The following is a 19192-nucleotide window of genomic DNA, read 5'->3' as shown; positions in this document are numbered from 1 at the left end:
TTTTCTCTCCTAAAAAACATATTACATTATTTTAATTAGAAAACAATAAAGTAACGAAACCTGGATGATTCAGGTATTCTCTCAAGCAAAGCATATGACTTTGAAAGTCTCTTCTGTTTTTTTTTGGGGTTCGGATTCTGAGGTCAAGCCTCCCAATTTTCATTTGTTCCCTATGGTCAAAGTATCGGGTCCAATATGAATTTATCAATTGACAAAACAAGGTACTGAAAAAATCAGGGCCTCCCATGACCTAAAACAAATAAGAGGATAAATTGAATTAAAATATAAAATTTGGCATGTGGAAAATCCACATCATTTTCTATATGTCATTTTCTCTCTAGATCCCTACTTAGATAGGATCCACCCAACCCCCATATTAGAGGCACTGGGGAACTGGGTCGGGCAAAAAACTGGAGAAGATAATTTTCCTCCATCCATTGATGGTTCGGACATCTAGCTAGTATTCTCTCCATTTAATTTATAATATTTCATTAAGAGAATAAGATAACAAAAACTTTCAAAAATAAGATCAACAATAGCAATGGTGCCTGCAACCATGAAATAACAATCTATCTTTACTACCACAAAAAGAAGGAGAGAGGGAGAGAGGGAGAGAGAGAGAGAGAGAGCATCAGCTCGGTCTGTCTCACCTAATGAAAAACAAACACAACCTTCTTATGCCGAATCTTTCTCTGCTGTTGCTCTCTCTTGTAGTAGCAAAGAATCGCTCACATCACAACACTGATGCTCTCTTTACTGGCTTTTCCCATAGAACCTTAGCTATTGTATTTATATCTCTCACAATGGTTAAGAACACACAAGGCGTGGCACGCACACATGTGCCAAAATCAACAATTATCTATCGCAAAAACAATAACAAAAATATAATAAATAAAAAAATTTGGGGATCTATGGGTCATGTTGCATGTTTCATATTTGAGTAGAAGTTCTATGTACGGAAAAGTACGGTACTGTTTCTTTGATGTTATCTTGACAAATTACTTTCTAGATTCTACTGATCTTCTAGCCTTTAAGTGTGTAAGGCATGGTTTTAGTGCATGGTATCAGAACGGGTATCGATCAATTCAGAAATCAATACGGTTTCAAATTAGTATCGACATGGATTGGCCGTATCGGACAAATTTACCTCTATTTCTCTTTTTAAAATGGGTTTTTTTATTTATCATTTTATCCCTTGCCTGTACCACATCACTGATACGGTATCGGGATTAATCACTTGCAAAACTAGTATGTATTATCCGATACGAGCGATACGATATCGATACTTCAAACCATGCTTGAAAATCCACGTGGCTTATAAAAATGAATAAATAGATGTATAAAAGAAGGCCACATATATTTGACCAAAATTTTAAATTATTAAATTCTTTCAACCAAGATAACTTTCATTAACTTTTGCATAGTTTCTGTAATAAAAAGAATTAAAGGAAGGAATTTTTTCCTTATAAATCTTAAACTAATTATCCCTTCTACTAATAAATCACTATCTTCAGTAGATTTGTTTCTACCCTATTATATTGAGGGAACACGATTAATGCTTCAAATACAGATTAGATAAAGTAAAGTATAAGAATAAAAAAACTCCTTGATTCTTCCCTTAGGCTGTGTAATTAAAATCTAAAATAAATAAATGAAAATTCTCATCTTCTAATTAATTGCAACTTAAAATAATATTCAACTTTGATTAGATAAGGCCATCTAGAACACATAAAAATGCATTGTTCACCTTGTTTTTTTTCATTCCCAAATTTGATACTTGAAAGACACAACAAGGGGTAGAAGTAATAACCACGGTGTACATCCTACATTGGGGAGGGGATGTACACATTGCTGGTATGCTTATTCCCTAGTTTCCGTCTCTTTATGATCAGAAAAACTCACTCGCAGGGACGGGAGCTGGGTTGGCTCCGTACCAGCGAATCTCCCACGCCAAATCCATGAGATCACGAGAGGGAATGCCTTCGAATGCCTCATAATTCATAATTCATATTCATGGGACCCACATATCAAGGATGAGAGAATATGCTAGTGGGGACATTATACCGGGAGTGTGACCACAATTTTTCCTTATATATTTCATGGGGCACTGTTCTCTGTGCCGCAGCGCAGGCTGCGCCCAGGCACATGGGAGTGGGCGCAATGACCATCTTGTCCCCCTGAGAGGCAGGCCCGTGTGTCTAGGCGCAGCCTACGCTGCGGCACAGAGAACATTCTCCCATATTTCATATAAATGGTCTTAGTAATTTGTGGATGCATTTTTAACTATGACATTCATAGAAGATTCTAAAGTTTAAATTCTTGCTTGTTTTGGAGAATTCTGGATTTTTTTTTTTTTTATTTGATCCCAAAGTAGATTACACAATTATGACTATAAAGATTTTTTTTTAATTTTTTATTTTTACTTTAAAGGAGATGGTTCTTTGAGCGAGCAACATGGATGAGTACACCAATCAGGTGGGAACATTTTCATGCATGGGAAGGCAGCAAGGTCATTTATGTGAAGAAGAAATAGAAAACAAAGAGAAAGAGGGTGCTAATATATCCTGGCAAGGTGATTCAGGGAACTTTTTCCCAAGATTTGCAATTGATTTCAATGTGGAAACCTATTCCCAAGAATTCCCAAATAGAAACTGAATCTGTCATGGAAGATTTTAAAGCTCAAACTCTTGGTTTAACTATGGTATTTTCGTATTGACATCCCTCAATGTGTTAAATAATTTGTAATCTTACATTTTTACCCTTTTAGTATGATAAACAATTTTTTTTCTAATGACGGTAATATTATCGTTTCACATGCCTCCTCGAAAAATGTACATGACAATAACACCTTTTGAAAATAAATCAAGAGGCAATTAGATGAAGATGCCAAATTCTAAAGAAAACTACTGAGGTGTCGTTCAACACTCTCATAATTGAGAATCCTTACAAAGTTTTGTATCTAATTCTAAAGGGAAGTAATTTTCTATCTGGGAGTGTGGCCTACGCTAGCATTCCCATTTGTTTATCCCTCTCTCCTCCTCAAAACAAGAGGACATAGGTGTTATATCATATGGGGAGAAGAGAATAACACTCCTGGGAGTGCTGGTGTAGGCCACACTTCCAAATAGAATTCTTTTTCCCAATTCCAAATAATGCGTTCAAGGCCATAAGGCTACCTTAACTTCCGGTGTGGACCACAATCACTGATGTTGTCATAGGATGAACAAGCAATAGCTGGTTCTGGGTCGCATTGGTCATGGGCATGGTTTTAGTGCATGGTATCGGATCGGATATCGGTCACCTTCAAAACCACTACGATACAGTATCGACACGGATCAACTGTATCAGACAAATTTATCCTTGATTTTCCTTTAAAAATGAATTTTTGATTATTTTACCCTGATTTCTACTGTTCCACGGATATAGTATCAGCCAGGTATCGGTATCGGTATCAATCACCTTCAAAACCATGTTGATCTTTTTAAGTATTTATCCATTTATAAAAATAAAAAAATTAAAAATAAGTGTCATCACCTGTTTGTATGGCATGCTACATGTACTTGCAGATGATCCGGCCCGACACATATCATCTGTATCCCTCACCTTCCGGAAGTCAAAAATCACCAATTTCTAGAGTGAAAAAAATCAACAACTCAGAAGTAAATGAGTAAATGTGGAACACGCATTTCGTTGTTTTGGTTTGTTTATCACTTCGATTCGATAATTCCTCTGACTTTGTTGTTTGCCTATCTACCTTTCATTGATGGGAGATTAATGTTTTTAGAGGGACTTGATTAAAGACTTAAAAGGGTCCAAGGGGTTCCGTGTCTGTGTTAATAGTTGTAACTCTCAAAACAGGTTACAAACAGGAATTTAAAAAAAGGAATCGGTGATGGAAACGGTCACTGCCAATTCCCGATTCAAATCAAATTAGAATCGGTCCAAATAATCCTAGGATCGGCCTGAAACGATAGAAATTGGGGGAATTTTGACCTGAATATTCCGATTCAGCACAGTAGTAATCAGAATCGGTCTCGGCTGATTCCGATACAAATTGGCTGAATCCCGATCCGATTCACTGATTTTTGAAACCTGGGTCACGAAGAAGAAGATGAAGAAAAAGGACCCAAAAAAAAAAAAAAAGTAGGAGAGGAAGGGAGCAGTGAAAAGTTAGGAAATAAATTGCCTCTGATGCTGTTTATGAGCATAGATCATGTGCACGTACCTACAGGTGAACGTACATGTCAGAGCAAATCACATTTTAATTTTGTTTCCATAAAAACCTCTCCTCCCTTTGTAAATAACAAAACTAGGATAGATGGTTGGCTCACACATGTGCGTTCACCTGTTGGTACATGCAGAGGAATCAAACTCGCAATTTTATTGCTGCTTATGTTGACAATTCAAAGTTTAAGAATATATGACTTATTTGCCCTTATTTTGAACAACTATCGAATAATAGATCTAAGGGTTATCTCAAAGATTATAAATTAGGTTAAAGGATTATTTGTTACGGGCCCGGTTAAATTCAAAAAGACCCAAAATATATAAATGGGTCCCAATTAAATTGGATATTATACCCAAAAAATATGATTACATAATTTTTAATTAACCATCTTAATTATTACTTTTTGACATCTTTCATAGATAATCTAAGCCCATCAAATTGCTTTTCATTAGTGATAACAACAATATTTCTTACAATGTGATGATTATTATTGGTATTATACATATCAAATTGAAAGAAAAAACTACAAAAAGGAAGATAAATGAGGGGGGAGGGGGGAGGGGGGAGGGGGGAGGGCGGGAAAGACAAATACATGCGTTGCCGTTGGTTACATATCATTCATAATCTTCCACTGCAGAAGCTGCAAGGGTGCCCTCCTTCTGCATAGCATGTTTCTCTTCCTCCTCAGAACTTGTAATGATGCTCTCAATTTGTGAAGAATTTTTCATTGTCCTCACATACCATATGGCACAAAGAATAAAGAATATCAAGTTTGTGAAGCTTAATATGGCTAGAAGAGCATAGAAAAAGTATAATTTCCCATAGTTTAGGTTACTTGTTAGCCATCCAGTGCCAACTTGGGTTCCAGTCACCTGGTTGACTATGGACACTAAGAAGGTGCTGACAAAAAACCCAAGTCCAACAGTGGAGAGGAAAATCCCAGTACTCATCGACTTCATCCCTTTTGGAGATCTGGTTATGAAGAAGTCAAGTTGACCGCTGTACGTGAATGATTCTGCCAAGCCAACAAGGAAGAACTGCGGAATCAATATGTAAAATTGCATAGGCAAAGTTGTGACATTGCCACCCACAACTCTAACCACGGCTAACCGTCTTGTCTCCACGATAGAAGCAACTGCCATCGCCAAAATTGAAAAGACCATGCCAATGGCTATTCTTTGCAGGTTGGTGAAACCTACAAATTAATTAAAAAGAGTGAACGAAAACCATATTAAGTTTGGGTAATAATTAATAATTAATCTACTCTATATATCACACCTACGTACGTACCATGTTTCCCTTTCCACCTCTTCATCAAGGGAATGATCACCCGGTCGTAGAAAGCAGCACCAATCAATATGCCGGCAATATAGAAGACATTGAAAGAGCCTGCTGGGATGAGAAAGTTCCCGATTGATCTCTCTAATGTATTAGCTTGCTCCACTGAGAAGGTGAGCACCTGTGAATGTATACACCAGAAATATATTGTGGAGGCCCAAATTGGTAATAGTCTAACAATCATTTTCACCTCCTCTACTTTTGTTACTGAACATAGTTTCCAACGGTTTCGAATCACAGAACCATTAGTCCCATAGTCGTTTTCGTCTATGATTGCAGCCTTGTCCATCCAACTGCAATAAAAGGAAAATCGAAAAAAAAAAAAAAAGAAATAGAATGAGTACTAGTTTTAGAATGCACATGAAACACTACTACAAAATTAATTAAGTACTTACCGAAGTTGGTCGGTGTGACGGATTCTTGGAGCAGTACTATCATCAGTAGAGTCATTATATAAGGTATCAACGTTGGTAGGAGATTTGAGTTTACTCTTCCGTAGAGCAGCAACCAAAACATTGAGAACTTGAACAATGGGACTTCCCACACATTTCTTGTACCTGTATTTTCTAGTCCGCAACAAATAAAAAATTGATCCAAAAAAGAATGCGAAACAACAAAGTCCATATCCCCAGCTTCGACTGACATTATCTTGTACATAGATCCCCACCGTGACACTAAGTAAAGACCCAAGGCTGATGACGAAATAAAATCTACTGAAAAAGTAATCCATCTTGGATTTTTCTTTCTTATCATTCTCGTCGAATTGATCAGTTCCAAATCCTGATACATTGGCTTTAATTCCTCCTTGTCCCAATGCGATCACGTATAGAGCAGCAACTAGAACTCCAACTTGGAATCCATTGGCCTCTATGCATGTACTACTGTTAGGGTTGCAAGGGGGTGGGCGTAGTGATGGCAAGGCGCATGATATTGATAAAAGGGCAGATCCCTGCAACATCCATCCATCCATCCATCATATCATATATATATATATAGGTCATAATTAACCACATCAATGTGCTTAATTAATTTGGAAAATAATTAAAGGTGACAATAATATCTTCTCTGCTGTCTCTCTAGTACTTACGATTGCTATGATTAGTGAGGAAATGGCAATTGTCCAATACCGGCCTAAGAAACTATCAGCCACGAAACCGCCGAGCAAACAAAGCATAAATCCTGCACCACCAAAGTTTGATACGATGTTTGCCGCAGTTGCACTAGGAAGATGCAATGTCCCAACCGCATAAATCACCATGTTGGCTGAGATTCCCAATGTTGTGAACCTCTCGCATGCCTCAAGAACTACACAAGTTACAAATTTTGACCTTTTTTGTTAATTTACTTCGATGATGAATGTTTATGTGTATGTAAATTAAGCTTAAGATTGTAAACTTCACAGATCGAAGAAGAGAATATACCTAGGATAAATGCCGCAGACAACCATCCTCCAGCTCTCGTCTTGTCAACTGGTTGTCCCTTGTAATCTACCGCATAAGTGATTTTTGGACTCATTTTTCTCTCCTAAGAAGCATGTAACAATATTTTTAATTAGAAAACATTAAAAAATAACGAGCAACCCAGTGTAGGAGGCTCCCCCTACTGCAGGATTTGAGAGGGGGAAATATACACAGCCTTACCCCCTGCTTCGTAGAAGAGGCTATTTCCAAATTTAATTACGTACAAAACATTAAAGTAATTAAACCTGAAATGATTTAGGGATTCAATCGGCATTCTTTCAAGCAAACCATCTGACTATGAAGGTCAAACCACCGGATATTTTGAGGTCGAATTCTGTTTTTCACTTTCTATAGCTTTGTGCATATAATAAGGGACAAAGATTTAAATTTGTTCGAGAGTGTGGCCTACACCAGCACTCCCATGAGGCTATCTGTCTCTTCCCCATATGAAAAGACTCCTCTGCCCCTTGTTTTGAGGAGGAGAAAGATAGATACATGGGGGAGTGCTGGCGTAGGCTACACTCCCGGACAGAAAATTGTTTCCCATATAATAAACAAGTCAGATAATGTTTTGGTCCATTCTATATTGAAATGGACTATCTCTTTCTCCCTTTATAGGGATTAATATCTCACAAAGAGAATAAGGTAACATCAACTTTGGAAAAAGATTTTATAAAAAAAAAAAACTTCCAAAAAAAATATCAATATCATGTGCAATGACTACCTCGAGACAAGAAAAAGAAAAAAAAAAAAAAAAAGCAAAGATTTAATTCAGTTTGGCAATGGTGCCTGCAACAACTATGAAATAACAATTTATCTTCACTACCACAGAAAAAAGAAGAAGAGAGAGAGAGATCATCACCTGGCTCTTCACACTTCCACTTAAAAATTGAAAAACACACAACCTTCCTACTTTCTACTCTCTCTTGTTCCAGCAAAGAATCTCTTAAATTATATCATTCTCTCTCTTTGCTGGTCTCCCATTGAACCTTAGCTATTCTATTTATATCTCTTCAGAGTGGTCAAGAACACACAAGGCCTGGCACGCACATATGTGCAAAAACCAAAAATTATATACCACAAAAACAATAATAAAAAATAAAAATAAAAATTGGGTATCTAGGGATGGTTGATCATCTGTGGGTCCTGTTGCATGTTTCATATTTGATTAAAAGTTCACTTATGGGACTTTGATTCTTTGAAGTTATGTTGACATAGTATCTAGATTCCTCCCACTTAATTAGTAGCATTAATTTAACTATTTAAGTGTGGAAATGCTAATCTGAGATTCTGAGTGTGACATATATATATATATATATATATAACTGGAATCACTATCGAGGTGTGGGTTGGTTCTGGTGGTTCCAAAATATACTTTGCTTAGCAAGGCAAAGAGTAGGCAGTCCGTGCAACCTTGGTCCTTGGCACTGCGCCTAAGTCATATTATCAATATGGTTTTAGTGCACAGTATCGAAACAGGGATCTCGGTAATCTGTAAAATTGATACGATATCGATATGGTATTGGTCTGTATTAAACAAAATTATTCATGAATTTTTTTTAAAAAATGAGTTTTCTGACCATTTTACCCCTTGTCCGTACTGTGCTATTGATACCACATCGCCACAATATCAATATCCATGACTAGCAAAATTGGTACGAATCACCCGATCTTAGGCGATACAATACCGATACTTAGAACCATAATTATCAAGTACTGACTTATGTGAGATTCAAAATAAAATTTTAAATTAAATTAAAATTCTTGCTTTTATTAGTGATAAAGTGTTATCACTGTGTGTACGGCACGCTCCATGTACTTGCAGGTGATACGGTCTGGACTCCGGATCGGACACATATCATCTGTATCCCCTTTCTTGCCTCTTTTCTTAGGTCCCCCCCCCCCTCACCTTCCGGAAACCAAAAATCAACGATTCAATGTGGAACAGAATGAAGATAAGGATTAAGAAAATCACGGCAAAACCAATGTCAGTGATTGGAGAAATGCGTGTTGCAGACATGGAGCTTAGAGAGAGAGAGAGAGAGAGGGAGAACGCAACTGCACAACGTCACTGGAGGCATGCGGGTTGCAACTATATTTTCAGAAAACAAAGATAGAGCAATTGGATCCTTCTTTCACCAACTCAATAGTTTTAAAAGTTGAAGATAATATATAAAGGATTAAGTTTCAGTCCACCCTTTGAGGACGGTTCACCTACCATCCTAGGGTTTACAAACCCCTCCTAAGGTTTTTGTATGTTCCAGAATACCTTGGTACCTTTTCCTGCCCTCTCTTGCCCTACTGTGAGATCCCATTCACTGTGGGTGGTAGAAAAAACGGTCGAAGAAAAAAAAATAAAAAAAGAAAATCAGGTAACCCTTCCCTCCTATTTCCTTATACTGGTTTAAAATAGATTTTTAGGGCAATTTTGAAATTTTGCTTTCTATTTTATTATTGTTTGGCATGACTCATGAGTACTAATTACTAACCAACTTTGGGGATTAAGTAAACCTTCTCAAAATGGATAAGTAGATCTAAGAAATTGTCACTTAAAATAAATACAAGATAAAATCAAAAGTTAAAAAAAAGGTAAGAAAATCAAAGTCTAAGAAAAGTAGAAGAAATGGTAGTTGCTGAACTCTCAAGTCTCAACCCTAACCCTCATCAACAAAACGGTAAAGATGTCAACAGATAGTCGAAAATTCGTATTCAATCCGCATTCATATCCATTTAGGAGAATCTGTATTAAAAAAATCACTATTCAGAAACTATCTGAATCCGTCTGAAACTAATAGGATATTATCCGAATCTGTCCGAATATAATCGATAGGGATGTAAACGGATCAAATCCAAGCGGATAGTGACATTATCATATTCGTATCCGATTATATTCGGACGGATTAATTAGGATAATATCCTATCGGTTTTTGGACGGATTCGGATAGTTTTCGGATAGTGATTTTTTGAATACAGATTCTCCTAAATGGTTATGAACATGGATCGAATACGAATTTTCGACTATCCGTTGACATCTTTACCTTTTTTATGATGAGGGTTAAGGTTGAGACTTGAGAGTTCAGCAACTACCCTTTCTTCTATTCTTCCTAGCCTTTGATTTTCTTACGTTTTTAATTTTTGATTTTATCTTGTATTTATTTTAATAGATATGTGATTCCATGTATCACATTGCATAAAATAATATATATAAACCAATGGAAAATATAGAAAAAGAATCACATTATTTTAACTTATAAATTTATAAAAATAAGATAACAAAATCCAATAAGGTATCTTAAAAGGATAGACAAACATAGAGATATATTTCAGATATTTTATTACCGTCAGATTATTAAACAAATCGGATAATAATCGGTCGGATAGGGGGATTATCATATCTGTATCCGCTTAATTTCGGACGGATTCGGATTCTCCTAAACGGATACGAACGCGGATCGAAAACAGATTTTCAAATATCCATTGACATCTCTAATAAGCAAATACGGAAACGATAATGCCACTATCCAACCGAATTCGATCTGTTTACATCCTTGATTTTAGAGATCAATTTTAGGGCTACACTGTTTAGAGCCTGTTGAAAGACCGTCCAGAGTTAAACAGGCCCACAACCTAGTAAAGGCCTGATTTTAGGCCTGATTTGGTATATTTCTATTTCAATTTCAGGAGGTGATTTCTATTTCTGAAGTTGTTTGGTTTGATTTTTGCACGTTATTTCAGTGAAATAGAAATTCTGAAATAGCTGAGGAGCTGTTTCAGAATTTCTATTTCATTTGATTTAGGCATTTAGCACTCTTGCTCTTGAATGAGCACAGGGTTAATTTCATGGGTAACATAGTAATTTCATGTTAAAAATAAAACACCACCCTTCTTCTCCTAATGGTCTCACCACCACCACTATTACCTCGTTACCACCACCACCACCACCACCACCACTACTACCCCGCTACCACCACCACCTGTACTACCCCGCTACCACCACCACCGCCACCACTGCCATTGCTACCGCTACCGCCACCACTTACACACCGCCACCACCACCACCTCCACCTCCACTATTTCCACGTCACCACTACCTTGCCACCATCGCAACCACCATCACTGCCACTATCCCATTGCCACCACCACCATCCTTCCCAAATAAATATAGATAATCTATTTTCAGAATATGAACTATCAAATAGATTTTTTTTATTCTTGAAATATTTCATATTGATACAATCAAAAACAATTTCTATTTTTTGACCAAATATCTATTTGTTGACTATTTCAAGAAATCAATCCAAAATTGAAATAGAAATCATACCAAATCAGGCCTTAGTACCCGATTACAGACCGAGATCGATTGATTCGAATCGAACCCGTCCAAGCCCGACCTGATTAGCTTAATGGGCGATCACAATACGGGCTTCAAGCTTGGTTAAGCCGGATTAAACTTGATCGAGACCGACCGAGCCCGACCGATTGACACCCTTCACTTTTTTAAGGTTGAATAGGTCAATTCAATTTAAAGTTTTGACTATCGATCCATACCTCAAAACGTTTGGATGAAGGGTACGTATGTAAATTGATACTTTCTCAAAACTCAAAACCATATGTTAGGCTTCTTCCTCCTCGCCGAGTCAAAGAAACAACTCCACGCTCAAACAAATCGTCTTCCCAACAGTACTGGTTCTCAGGGCTAAAATTTTGGCATCTCTAATCTTCTCTTTCCGGCATTCGAGTGCTCCAACTCCTACAATGCCAGTCAGCCACCGGAGACTATCTCCGGCTGGTCAGGTAAAGGCCCTGTCTCTCTCACCTATCGGCTCTCTCTCTCTCTCTCTCTCTTCGAGGTCTTTTACTTACAGAAGGATTCGAATAGCGAAGAGTTCGTAATTTCGCACATTTTCCCTTACTCTTTGGAACTTCCATAAATCAAATTTTCTTACTGACATATTCTTTAAATCTTTGTTTTGTCTGTAAATTATCACCGAAGTTGTCACGATCGGCATCTTTGATTCTCTGCAAAATTATCTTGTTTAACTTTTGTATTGTCCTTTTGATGCTTTCAGATTCCACAATATTAAGAAATGGAGGCCTCTGTTTTCCTGTAAGCACAGAAGACGAATGAGGAAGCAATGACATTGACCTCAACCATCATTTTCATCTCCTCATTGTCTACCCTCATTGAAAGGCAAAGCTCCTCGGCAGTTCGAATTGTCGTCTTCATAATGATCATCATGCTCTCTGTCTCTTCAATTATAGATAAGTTGTGTCGCCTCCACCCACGTTGTTAATCTCCAATTTCTTCCGTTCTCGTTCAAGTCTCACCCTGATTTGAGAAGCCCACCTCCTGTTTGACAATATACCTCATACAAGATGTATACCCGAAGAGGGCTCTGTGAGTAACTATACTTTCTCTCCTCTTTCGTTTCCTTGTTATTCTTTCACTATTAGTGTGCTTCTCTCGTTCTTTCTTATTATGCTTTCCCCCCCCCCCCCCCCCTTCATTAGAAGCGATGTAATGACGCAGATTGATTGAGTGGAAATTTGAAACCTTTTAGAGGAATCCCATCATTTTGATTGTAGAGGTTTCAATATTTTGTCTGATATTCTAGCTTATAAACCTAATATTAACTATTATATTTACCTTTAAAGAAAAAGAGTACAACAACTAATTTTTCAAAGACACTTCCATTTGCTCTCATGGATACAGAAAGTATGCATGAAATCAGATAAAGAATCAGTTCATGCCGCCCAAAAAATCCTAGAATCGGGCATCAAATCTGAAAACCACCAATCCAATTTAAAAAAACCCTAGAATCAACAATTCTGGAATGGCCATAATCGGCATCAGTCATTGCTAATTCTGATCCAAACCGACCGATTCTATCCAATATTTTACACTCGGAATTAGAGATCGAATAAGTCCTTGCCAACTCCGGTCGGATCGAAATTAGTTACAAAACATTTGAATTGGCCCTCAAATCTAAAATCCTAAAAACCCTAGACTCAACCGGAATCGAGTTTATCACGGCCGATTCCAATCCAAATTGACAAATTCCACCCAAGGAATTTAGACTTGGAGTCGCTTATCGAATCAGTCCTCATCGCTTCGGTTCACTATTGGTCCCAAAACCCTAGAATAAACTCTCAAATCTGAAAAACCTAGCAATTCAGTCCCAAATACCTAGAATCGTCCATTCCATAATGATCAGATCAGTCACTACTAGTTCCGATCGGAATCAACCGATTTGACACCTCTACTGTTCAGTCCACTGGATCCCGAAAAATAAATCAAGTGAGTTATAATTCTGATCCGATCAAAGCTTCCAATATGGACAATTTATTAAGGTATGACCCATCTACAACATCTAAACTAGTACATTCCCACTTGATACGCCTTTTTGGACCCTACAGGGTCCCAATAAATCAGACTAGTAAGAATTCTTGTTCGAATCAATTCTTTCTAATATGGACACATTTATGTGGTAATGGTATGACCTTATTCCAATTGTACAAGTCATCCTATAGGGTTCCCCCAAGTCAGACTAAAACAGTCAAACAAGTAAGAATTCCATATCCGATCAGATCTTTCAAAATAGATTGAATTATATGAAATGACACATCTGAATGCATAGAGCTATGGAAGAAACATGATGCTTAACTTGCAGAAGTTAATCCTTATGTTTCTTAACTGTTAATGCTTGTGCTCTTAATCCTTATGTTTTAGATGAAACTAAGAAAATGTTGGAATGGTTCAGATTGCTGAAAATCTAGATTACAAAGATTTGTAAGGGGTAAAAAACAGAGTATTGTTGATGGAGAAGATGAAGAGAGTAAAACATAAGAATCACTCTTGGGTTCAGAACTATAAGTACATCAATTTTCTTTTCTTTGTTTATAATTACAATATCTCATATCATGTGATGATTACTATTGGTATTATACATACCAATTTGAAAGAAAAACTATAAAAAGGGAGATAAAGGGGGGAGGTGGGATAGACAAAGACATGCGTTGGTTGCATATCATTCACAATCTTTCTCTGCAACTGTAAGGGTGTCACATATCATTCACAATCTTTCTCTGCAACTGTAAGGGTGCCAGCCATCTGCATGGCATGTCTCTCTTCCTCTTCAGAATTTGTAATGATGTTCTCTATTTGTGAAGTATTTTTCATTGTCCTCACATACCATATGGCACAAAGAAGATAGAATATCAAGTTTATGAAGCTTAACACAGCTAGAAGAGCATAAAAATAGTATAATTTCCCATAGTTTATGTTACTAGTTAGCCATCCAGTGCCAACTTGGGTTCCAGTCACCTGGTTGACTATGGACACCAAGAAGGTGCTGACAAAAAACCCAAGTCCCACAGTCGAGAGGAAAAGCCCAGTGCTCATCGATTTCATCCCTTTTGGTGATCTGGTTATGAAGAAGTCAAGCTGACCGCTGTACGTGAATGATTCTGCCAAGCCAACAAGGAAGAACTGTGGAATCAATATGTAGAATTGCATAGGCAAAGTTGTTACTTTGCCACCCACAACTCTAACCACGGCCAACCGTCTTGTCTCCACGATGGAAGCAACTGTCATGGCCAAAATTGAAAAGACAATGCCAATGGCTATTCTTTGCAGGTTGGTGAAGCCTACAAATTAAAAAGAGTGAAGCCATATTAATTTTGGGTCAGAACTGAAAAGGAATACTCTTGCATGAGTCTTTTAAGATATAAAATCTAAATTACCCTAAAATTTTAATTGATTTATATGAATATTATCCTCTAATAATTAATCTACTATGTACTTCATGGTCTATCACACCTACCATGTTTCCCTTTCCACCTCTTCATCAAGGGAATGATCACCCGGTCGTAGAAAGCAGAACCAATCAATATGCCGGCAATATAGAAGATATTGAAAGATCCTGCAGGGATTAGAAAGTTCCCAATTGATCTCTCTAATGTTGAAGCTTGCTCTATTGAGAAGGTGAGCACCTGCGAATGTATGCACCAGAAATAGATTGTGGAGGCCCAAATTGGCATTAGTCTAACCATCATTTTCACTTCCTCTACCTTTGTGATTGTACAGAGTTTCCAACGGTTTCGAATCACAGAACCATTAGTCCCATAGTCGTTTTCGTCTATGATTGCAGCCTTGTCCAACCAACTGCAATAAAAGAAAATTAGAATGGTAGAAGTGTTAGAATAATCTTGCAAATTAACGCAAATGAAACACAAAATTATTTAGAAATTGAAATTGTTTCTTGTAGACTATCTTGTTATTAAAGATGAAGAAGATAGTATAGCTTCATGTGTCTGATCTGTAGCTTAATTTGTGACTCTCTCTCTATATACTACTTACTTACCGAAGTTGGTCTGTGTGACGGATTATTGGAGTAGTGTGTGTTGAGTCATCATATAAAGCATCAACGTTGCTTGGGCATTTGAGTTTCCTCTTCCGTAGAGCAGCCACCAAAACGTTGAGAAATTGAACAATAGGGCTTCCCACACATTTTTTGTACCTATATCTTCTAGTCCGTGACATATATACAAGTGTTCCTAAAAAGAATGCGAAACAGCAAAGCCCGTATCCCCAGCTTCGGCTTACATTGTCTTGTACGTAGATTGCCACGGTGACACTAAGTAAAGACCCAAGGCTGATGACGAAATAAAATCTACTAAAAAAGTAATCCATCTTTGATTTTTCCTTCTTATCATTCTCGTCAAATTGATCAGTTCCAAATCCAGATACATTGGCTTTAAGTCCTCCTTGTCCCAATGCGATCACGTATAGAGCAGCAACCAGAACTCCAACTTGGAATCCATTGGCCTCTACGCATGTACTACTATTAACGTTGCAAGGGGGTGGGCGTAGTCCTGGTATTGCACAAGATATTGATAAAAGGGCAGAACCCTGCAGCATCGATAATTCATATATAGTGAGGAAAAGAGAGAGAGAGAGAGAGAGAGAGAATAATTCAAGGTGACTCACTATCTTCTTTGATATTTCTAGTACTTACGATTGATATGATGAGTGAGGAAATGATAATTGTCCAATACCGGCCTAAAAAACTATCAGCCACGAAACCGCCGAGCAAACATAAGAGGAATCCTGCGCCACCAAAGTTCGATACGATATTGGCCGCAGTTGCACTAGGAAGATGCAATGTCCCAACCACATAGGTCACCATGTTGGATGCGATCCCCATTGTAGTGAACCTCTCACATGCCTCAAGAACTACACAAGTTTTTGTCATTAATAATCAAAGTACAAATTTGAAATTTTTGCAAATTCACTTCGGTGATAAATTCTTATGTGTATGTCAACTAAGCTTAAGATTGTACGCTTCACTATTATGCTTATGTAGGGATAAGACACAAGTAAAATTTTCAATTTCGATTCAATGGTTTTAATACATTCACCAAAATACCCTCGTGATACCCATATGAAGCCCAATGGTTAATGGATTCTCATTCACTGTGGCTTGAGGAAACTTGGTCCTATATTGTAAGTCATTGAACTTTTGAGAATACATGGGAAGATCAAACTAAATTATGGGGAGCCCCATTCCTACACACCTGTATTAGGAACCTTTGCTACACTCTCACTTTAAAAGACTATTATGTGATAGATCGGCAGGGCTCAAATTTTTGGACAAATAAATCCCTAGGTTCCTTACATGTCATGTTCCACCACTATCAGAGTTCGTCACATGGAAAGCCATATCTTTGAAAGTCTAGGGCGAGTGAGAGTGCATAGTAGTTTTGGAGTATCGTAGACATGCATGGAAATACATGGAATGCATGCCAATCTATAAGAAGACATTTGATTGAATTAGATTCTTAAATTTGATATGTGACTAATCTACACCATGAACTCTATATCAAACTGTTCGAATAGCAACACAGTCCACGTGGGCGGATTGTAAGTAAAAGGCTCCCACAATGGGCGTGTGGGAACATTTTCTTAAAATTATGTTATCGCAACCTCTGCAAATATAATATTCAAAATTAGGTATGCATAGCACTAAAGAAGAGACGATACCTAGGATAAGAGCCGCAGTCAACCATCCTCCCGTTCTCGTCTTGTCAGCTGGTTGTCCCTTGTAGTCTATCACATAATTCATTTTTGGATTCATTTTCCTCTCCTAAAAAAGCATATAATATTATTTTAATTAGAAAACAATCAAGTAACGAAACCTGGATGATTTTATAAAATAAAAAAACGAAACCTGGATGATTCAGGTATTCTCCCAAGCAGGTCTTTTTTTTTGGGTACGGATTATGAGGTCAAACCTCCCAATTTTCATTTGTTCCCTATGGTCAAAATATCGGGTCCAATCTGAATTTATCAATTGACAAAACTGAAAAAATCAAAGCCTCCCATGACCTAAAATAATAATAATAAATTAAAAAAATAAATAAGAGGATAAATTGAATCACAATATAAAATTTGGCATGTGGAAATCCACATCATTTTCTATATGTCATTTCCCCTCCAGATCCCTCCCCGGCCCATATCCCCAGTCCTAACAAGGGGGTGCAGTACGTACCCTACCTCTGCTCAGTTAGGGTCCCTCCCCCCCCCCCCCTCCTTTATTAGAGGTACTGGGGAACTGAATCGGACAGGGTCCTAGAGGAGATAATTTTCCTCCATCCATTGGTGGTTTCGGACATCTAGCTAGAATTCTCTCAATTTAATTTATACTATTTCATTAAGAGAATAAATAAGATAACAAAAACTTTCAAACATAAGATCAACAATGGCAATGGTGCCTGCAACCATGAAATAACAATCTATCTTTACTACCACAAAAAGGAGAGAGAGAGAGAGAGATCATCAGCTCGCTCTATCTCACCTAATGGAAAACAAAGACAGCCTTCTTATGCCGAACCTTTCTCTGCTGCTGCTCTCTCTTGTAGTAGCAAAGAATCGCTCACATCACAACACTGATGTTCTCTTTCCTGGCCTTTCCCATAGAACTTTAGCTATTGTATTTATACCTCTCACAATAGTTAAGAACACACAAGGCGTGGCACGCACACATGTGCCCAAATCAACAATTATCTATCGCAAAAACAATAACAAAAATATAATGAAATAAAAAATTGGGGATCTATGGGTCATGTTGCATGTTTCATATTTGAGTAGAAGTTCTATGTACGGAAAACTACGGTACTTGATTCTTTGATGTTATCTTGACATATTACTTTCTAGATTCTACTGGTCTACTAGCATTTAAGTGTTTAAGGCATGCTTTTAGTGCATGGTATCAGAACGAATATCAATCAACTCGGAAACCAATACGGTTTTAAATTGGTATCGACATGGATTGGCCATATCGGACAAATTTGCCTCTATTTCTATTTTTTAAATGGGTTTTTTTTTTACCATTTTATCCCTTGCCTGTACCATATCACTGATACGATATTGGGATCAATCACTTGCAAAACTGGTATGTATTGTCTGATACGAGCGATACTGATACCGATATTAATACCGATACCTCAAACCATGCTTGGAAATTCACGTGGCTTATAAAAATGAATAAATAGATGCATAAAAGAAGGCTACATATATTTGACCAAAATTTTAAATTATCAAATTCTTTCAATCAAGATAACTTTCATTAACTTTTGCATAGTCTGTGATAAAAAGAATTTTCTCCTTATAAATCTTAAAATAATTATCCCTTCTACTAATAAATCACTATCTTCAGTAGATTTGTTTCTACCCTATTATATTGAGGGAACACGATTAATGCTTCAAATACAGATTAGATAAAGTAAAATATAAAAATAAAAATCTCCTTGATTCTTCCCTTAGGCTGTGTAATTAAAATCTAAAAATAAATAAATGAAAATTCTCATCTTCTAATTAATTGCAACTTAAAATAATATTCAACTTTGATTAGATAAGGCCACTTATAACACATAAAAGTGCATTATTCACCTTCTTCTTTTTTCATTCCCAAATTTGATACTTGAAAGACACAACAAGGGTAGAAGTAATAACCATGGTGTACATCCTACATTGGGGAGGGGATCTACACATTGCTGGTATGGAATGGAATCTCCCACGCCAAGTCCATGAGATCACGAGAGGGAATGCCTCATAATTCATATTCATGGGACTCACATATCAAGGAGGAGAGAATATGCTAGTGGG

At 37.2% G+C, this 19192-nt stretch overlaps 2 protein-coding genes across 2 annotated transcripts; both read right to left on the bottom strand.

Moving 5' to 3' along the window:
- Positions 1-4842: 4842 nt before the first annotated feature.
- On the bottom strand, positions 4843-12168 carry LOC122658241 (protein NRT1/ PTR FAMILY 6.2-like). Its single transcript, XM_043853157.1, has 6 exons — positions 11977-12168; positions 6988-7090; positions 6654-6871; positions 5962-6515; positions 5519-5859; positions 4843-5423 (listed from the first exon to the last, which is right to left on the bottom strand). Exons 1-6 carry the CDS (start codon positions 12166-12168, stop codon positions 4843-4845), a joined length of 1989 nt encoding a protein of 662 aa, XP_043709092.1.
- A 1927-nt stretch (positions 12169-14095) lies between these two features.
- LOC122658240 (protein NRT1/ PTR FAMILY 6.2-like) lies at positions 14096-17162 on the bottom strand. The gene is made up of 5 exons (XM_043853156.1): positions 17069-17162; positions 16044-16261; positions 15390-15937; positions 14850-15190; positions 14096-14673 (listed from the first exon to the last, which is right to left on the bottom strand). Exons 1-5 carry the CDS (start codon positions 17160-17162, stop codon positions 14096-14098), a joined length of 1779 nt encoding a protein of 592 aa, XP_043709091.1.
- Positions 17163-19192: the final 2030 nt, after the last annotated feature.

This window comes from Telopea speciosissima, chromosome 4 (genome assembly GCF_018873765.1).
Source record: "Telopea speciosissima isolate NSW1024214 ecotype Mountain lineage chromosome 4, Tspe_v1, whole genome shotgun sequence".
NCBI lineage: Eukaryota > Viridiplantae > Streptophyta > Magnoliopsida > Proteales > Proteaceae > Telopea > Telopea speciosissima.
Note: the sequence above shows the minus strand (reverse complement) of the source record. Positions and strands in the feature narration are given on the sequence as shown.

Excerpts from the sequence above, each read along its gene's own strand:
- LOC122658240 (XM_043853156.1), bottom strand. The coding sequence starts at position 17,162 with ATGAATCCAAAAATGAATTATGTGATAGACTACAAGGGACAACCAGCT. Across the intron at positions 16,262-17,068 it reads GACTGCGGCTCTTATCCTAG|TTCTTGAGGCATGTGAGAGG; the intron begins GTATCGTCTCTT and ends AAACTTGTGTAG. Across the intron at positions 14,674-14,849 it reads GAGGTGGAAAGGGAAACATG|GCTTCACCAACCTGCAAAGA; the intron begins GTAGGTGTGATA and ends TTTAATTTGTAG.
- LOC122658241 (XM_043853157.1), bottom strand. The coding sequence starts at position 12,168 with ATGTCATTGCTTCCTCATTCGTCTTCTGTGCTTACAGGAAAACAGAGG. Across the intron at positions 5,860-5,961 it reads CGTCACACCGACCAACTTCG|TTGGATGGACAAGGCTGCAA; the intron begins GTAAGTACTTAA and ends CTTTTATTGCAG. Across the intron at positions 5,424-5,518 it reads GAGGTGGAAAGGGAAACATG|GTTTCACCAACCTGCAAAGA; the intron begins GTACGTACGTAG and ends ATTAATTTGTAG.